Raw genomic sequence first — 5397 nt, forward strand, 5'->3', positions numbered from 1 at the left:
GGGGCAGCGGCCCCGGTTCTGGAATAGAGTCGCGCGTCGTACGAGGCGGAGCTCTGGGAGGAAGAGGAGGGCAGCGGGAGAGGGGCGGAGGGAGTTCAGTGCCACTGGCTCTGGGAAGAAGAACTAGCGCCCAGCTAGAACAGGACCCGGTTCCAGTCCAAGATCAGAGAATTCGCCCCTTTCTCTGGGCCCACGTGCTACACCAAGTCTGGCCCGATTCCCATCCCGATCCTCACCGTAGTTGCATATGGTTCAACACAAAAATCACTTCTGAATCCGGTTAAGTCTCTGAAAACCGTTTTTTTCACACATCCTTACAACTTGAGAAGGGACTAGTGGGCGTACTCTTCAACAGTACCAAAAACGTTTTTGCAAAAATGGTATTTACATCCGATTTGAAAGTTTCTTAAGCTATCAAGAACATTATGTACATAGAAACATTTAACATACAGCATTTAACATACACGAGTTTATAGGAACTGAAGTTTACTGCTGTATTCAGCATGGTAATAAATACAAATAAAACCTAAAAGCTGACAGTACAACAGAATAATAAAAGTGTTTTTCTTAGAAAATATTTTGGAGTTGATACTGAATCACATTGATTAAAAAAAAAATTTTTTTCTTTGTCAAGCTGCAGCCTCAAAAAAAGCAATGAGTCCATCTTGATCACAGCCATCCAGAATTTCCAGAAGAAGAGGAACTTTAGTTTTCACATTGGTGCCTTTAAATTTGAACTTATCTATGAAGAGATCTGTTATCATACCTACAAAGGAAAAATCCCAGGACTTATTATTGGCCTTGTTTTCATTATGAGGCAACTCTAACTTTTAACTTATTATTATGTACAACCTATTCGAGTTGATTCTGGGTTTAAAGGCAAGACTCCTTTTAAATCACATTTTAAACAATTATTTACTTTTAAACAAACCCAAAACGCTGCTAGAACAGCCCAGGTTCCAGCTTCATTCCAAAGTGTGTATTTCTGCCTTAGAATTACCCACACCTGGAAGACAGAGAGAGGAACTACCACGGATGGGTCATGAGGCCTCTGCTTACACTGGTGTACACTGGCTTATTAAAGATGGTGCTGGCAGAGGTTCTCTGAGCTGAAAGCAGTACAGGGAACACTAGAGAAGGTTACAGATTTCCTTCACTAATTTAGACCACCTTCTACAAGTCTCCCTTCACACCCATGTGCTTTTTTCTGTTTTTCTGATGTTTTGCAGAACTTAGCCACTCAGAACTTAATCACTCATTCAACTTGCATACATTCCTAAATGACATCCTGAATTCGAATGCAATCCTTGATCGTGCCCATAAAGACAAGCATCACCCAAATATAAGAAGCTGTCTATTAAAAGGCAGAAAAATCACCAGCATGCAGTCCTGGTATTTTCACTCAGGGGTAATGCTTGTGATGCCTAATCAATTTTCAAAGTTGTCAGGTGAACAATCCTCAAGAGCCTTCCGAGAGTTACTCAGTGTTTCTAGCAGCATACAAGCCATTTTCAGCACGTGCTACGTTCTACTGGCTCGCCTTTAACTTCAAATTCAAATTTTTATGACCAAAATTGGTGTGTAAATGTGCATCCTTGGCTGTGTGACCAGATGTACACATTTCCGTGCCTGTTGTTGTCCTGAAGCTACACAAGTGTACTCACTTATCAAGTTATTTCAATTCTCCTGATACTGACTTCCTAACTATTTTAGCCATGTCCAGCATGCTCCCTGGACATTTAAACTGCATTTAAATAAAAATCTGAATAGATAACAAACCATAAAGTCTCTCGAGATGTGCAGGTTGTCTCTTGTATTCCTCAAGCAGCTGATCTGCCTCTTCCAAAATGCTGCGGTACTTTGGTAGCAGGAAGTCCACATTTCCTTCATGAACTTGTAATTCCTCAAAGACATTTTAAATCATAAGAATTAACAGCAGTTAAGTATCATAAGAGCATAACAGTAAGAGGAAATTAAGCTTGGCTCTGACAGGAGGACATACTTCAGAGACAAGACAATCCCCTTCTAAAGCAGCAAGAGTTATTTCCCAGTGCCTCATTTTCTAGTCTTCTAATGACATGCCAGATGCCACTTGTCACTTCATAGATTCCCCAGATCTTGTGTAAAGGTAAACTCTGAAAGTGTCACTCAATTCCTCACAGTAAGAGGTTTTAAAGATCTCTTCTAAAACACCCAACTCTACCATCAGACCAATTTAAGATGGTCAACAGTACAGGTCTTCTCATCCCTCTCCTGCTCCAGAAGGAAGGTAATTATGCTACGCCTCAGTCTGCTGGGATAACAGTCTCATCAATCATCACATTATTTTACCTCCTTATGGAGCGACAAAAAATGTCCAAACAAAAAAAATTTTCAGAGATTTGCTGCCTAAAAAAAAAGCCTAAAACAAGCAAGATGTGCAACATCATTATTACTGCACACACATAACATGCATTAAGAACTAATTACTATTCTCTGCTTCGATGGTTTGCCATGTAAAATACTTCTAGTGGTAATAATGATAAAAGCTGTTCTCATTGATAGTCACTTTTTCTACTCAGTAAAGATTTCTGACAATCAGTATTTGCTTCCCCCAAAGGACAAGAGAGGGCTGGTTGTCCATTTTCACCTTGCCTCCTCAAAAAAAAAAAAATAAAAAACAGAAGATGGCAAGTTTTTGATGGTAAAATCCTCATTGTTAGAAGTCTAAGAACTGAGACAAGCTGCCTATCTGGTACCTCCCGAAGACTAATCCTTGAAAAGGGTATTAAAGATTAAAAAGCAGGTAATTCAGAAATTATGCCACACTGGGATGAAGTTCCAAAGCAAGGAAGTCACATCTGGCCTGTTTGATCACTCCCAGCTCTTAAAAAGGTTCTAAAGGTTAGTGGAAAGAGACAAAGAATGAACTGGAAAATAACAGCAGGTGAAAAGAGAACATTAGATACTAAAGCTGGCTGCCTTCGACTGTTGGATTTAGGCATCCTCAACATCAGTCAATAATCCTACGTGTTATTCCCTAGTTATACAGTCCAAATGGGAATTTTCCTTGAAGAAGTCTGTCTCCTAGATAATTAAAATACATGTCCTGGGAATAGAAAAGGAACAAGTACCAGTATGAGACACATCTGACTTGATCCCTAGAGCTTGGTATCTGACAGCACAACCCCCCATAAAAATCCTTCCATGGAGTTCAGATACTTACTCTCAAAGCATCTATCAAGTGAACCTTCTTGGCCAGCAGCTGCTGGTACTCTAATTTAGGATGGATCAGCTTTAATGTGTGCCTCACAGATTCTTCATTTATGTCTAGTGGGGAGTCAAAAAAAAACCACAACAAGCAAATGAATATTACATATTCCATTTATAAGAATATAAAATAAAGTCAGGGCAAATAAAACAGAGAAGGAAGTTTTACCATATGATATGTTGAGAATAATCTTCCTTTTAGTAGCCTCTTTGCAAAGCACATCTTTTAGAATGGATATTGTAGAAATGTTGTCAGACTTAAAACATCCCTCACCTTTCCTAGAAAGGAAGAGAACTTCAAATGAATACACTTAAACCCATGTGCATGCATTAGATGTATCCCTACGTTAAAACAGAAGGGCCTTTGATTAATGCCCTAATCAAAGAAAGCAACTGCTGTGAAGGTCATAAGGCTTATCCCTGTATCAAGTGGCTGCACACACACCTGTGCTAGTCCCACCTTCCCAGTGTAAGCTTGACAGAGAAGAGTTTGTTCCAGTAAATAAGACAAAGCAGTATACACAAATCTCAGGTATACACAAAACAGTTATCTCTAATGTATGGCATTATGGTTAAACAAGGAAAATTTCTCACTGTATTAATTCCTCCACAGTTTTATCATTGCAGTACCTCAAAGCCCAACACCAAGCCTCGAACAGCAGAAGGGAGGAGAAAAAAAACCACACCTGCCCTTCCCCCCCCCCAAACCACCTCCCACAATTAGGAGTAGACAAGTATGGCAGGCTGGGAAGAGGGTGAAATTTGTATAATTAAAACAATCAATTTTTCACCACTTTACCATTCTATTTTCAGGTGGATGTGTATAGTTTACTGAAAGATATAACTAATCAGAGAACAGAGTATAATCTTAAACACAGAAATCATATTTGCTTAATGTAAGATGCAGGAAAAGAAGGGTTTCAGCTTAATGCTGTCATGTTTTCGTTTCCATGAGCATTAAATACCTTAAGTTATTTCTACTCCACAATACCAAAAAAACCACAACCAAACAAAACAACCCAAACAGAAGTTAGAAAACAACAGGCATTACACAATCATTTCACTATATTAGTTAGCTATGTCCTTTACATTCTAAGAACAAGTCATCATCTTAGAAACATATCAAGTGTTTCCTCGATGGCAATTTTGGGTTTTGGGTCAACTTACAAAAAACCCTATTCAAGTTACAAACTGCATCATTCCTGCACAGTTCTGATCCCTGGAAATGTCTGACAATCCTTTTTAAGAATGTTCTCTTTAGAGGGAGTTTTGATGGGGCTGAAGGTGGAGAGGTGAACAGCAGTATGTGTGTGAAGTGGTACTTGCACACTGGTGAATAATGAGAAAGACAAAAGCCCCAACATAGTCACACTGTGCATCAGTTGCTGTATTTTACCTGTAAGTACTTTCAAGCTGCGTACCCAGAAAAGTGTTCTGAAAATAAAAAGTGATGCTCTCTCCAGCAGGAGTCTTTTCAGGTACTTCAGGCAAACAAAACACAACCCAGGAGTGAATTTCAGCAAAACTGAACTGGCCTTTGAGGATCAGTGTATTCATGGGTCTATATAATGAAATTAAAAAATAAAACCAGTTATTAGCTATGAAGGAGGAGTACTGTCAGTGCACTGGTCATCCATTTTGGTTCCATGTGGTGGCTGCCTGTTAATCACCAACCTAGAAGAAGTCAGGTGTCTTACTAAGTGGTTGCATATAGCATATGACAGCTGTCATTTTCTGTATTTCAAGATAAAAAGCCACACATACAGTCAAGTTTTATCTCCTAGCACGCATTAGAACTGGGTAAGACACCAGTTGGAAGTTTTTGACATGGCCTGTTTCAAGCTGTTAAACCTGAAGCTCATGATGAAGGTGACATGCTGGGGTTTGAACCCCAAGCCCTGAATTAAGATTGACATATGGGTGATTCCCACAGCCCTTCATACAGAGGGGGTGAGTTTGCCTTATAGCTTCCCCCCAGGGTGCGGCCGGCCCTGCAGGGAGAGCCAGAAGGGAAATGAGCCCCAGGGGTCCCGCAGTGAGTTGACAAAGGTCAGGTGTCTGCTTGGGGATAAAAGCTGGGACCACTTGCAGGGAGTCAGGAGTGTCTGTCTGTGGAGTGCACTCCACAGAGCTTCCTGGTTCAGGGCA

General features: G+C 40.2%; 1 protein-coding gene across 1 annotated transcript in view; it reads right to left on the bottom strand.

Annotated features, from left to right (window-relative positions):
* Nucleotides 1-629: 629 nt before the first annotated feature.
* Nucleotides 630-5397, bottom strand: part of BBS7 (Bardet-Biedl syndrome 7) — a gene marked incomplete at its 5' end in the record, with an annotated part of 19552 nt that continues 14784 nt past the window's right edge. Inside the window, 5 exons of the mRNA XM_008942451.1 lie at nt 630-766; nt 1780-1903; nt 3206-3309; nt 3419-3528; nt 4646-4810. Of these exons, the coding sequence (XP_008940699.1) occupies nt 630-766; nt 1780-1903; nt 3206-3309; nt 3419-3528; nt 4646-4810 (640 nt within the window). The remainder of the gene's footprint in view (nt 767-1779; nt 1904-3205; nt 3310-3418; nt 3529-4645; nt 4811-5397) is intronic.

The sequence above is a fragment of the Merops nubicus genome, unplaced genomic scaffold, assembly GCF_000691845.1.
Source record: "Merops nubicus isolate BGI_N331 unplaced genomic scaffold, ASM69184v1 scaffold44436, whole genome shotgun sequence".
NCBI classification, from domain to species: Eukaryota; Metazoa; Chordata; class Aves; order Coraciiformes; family Meropidae; genus Merops; species Merops nubicus.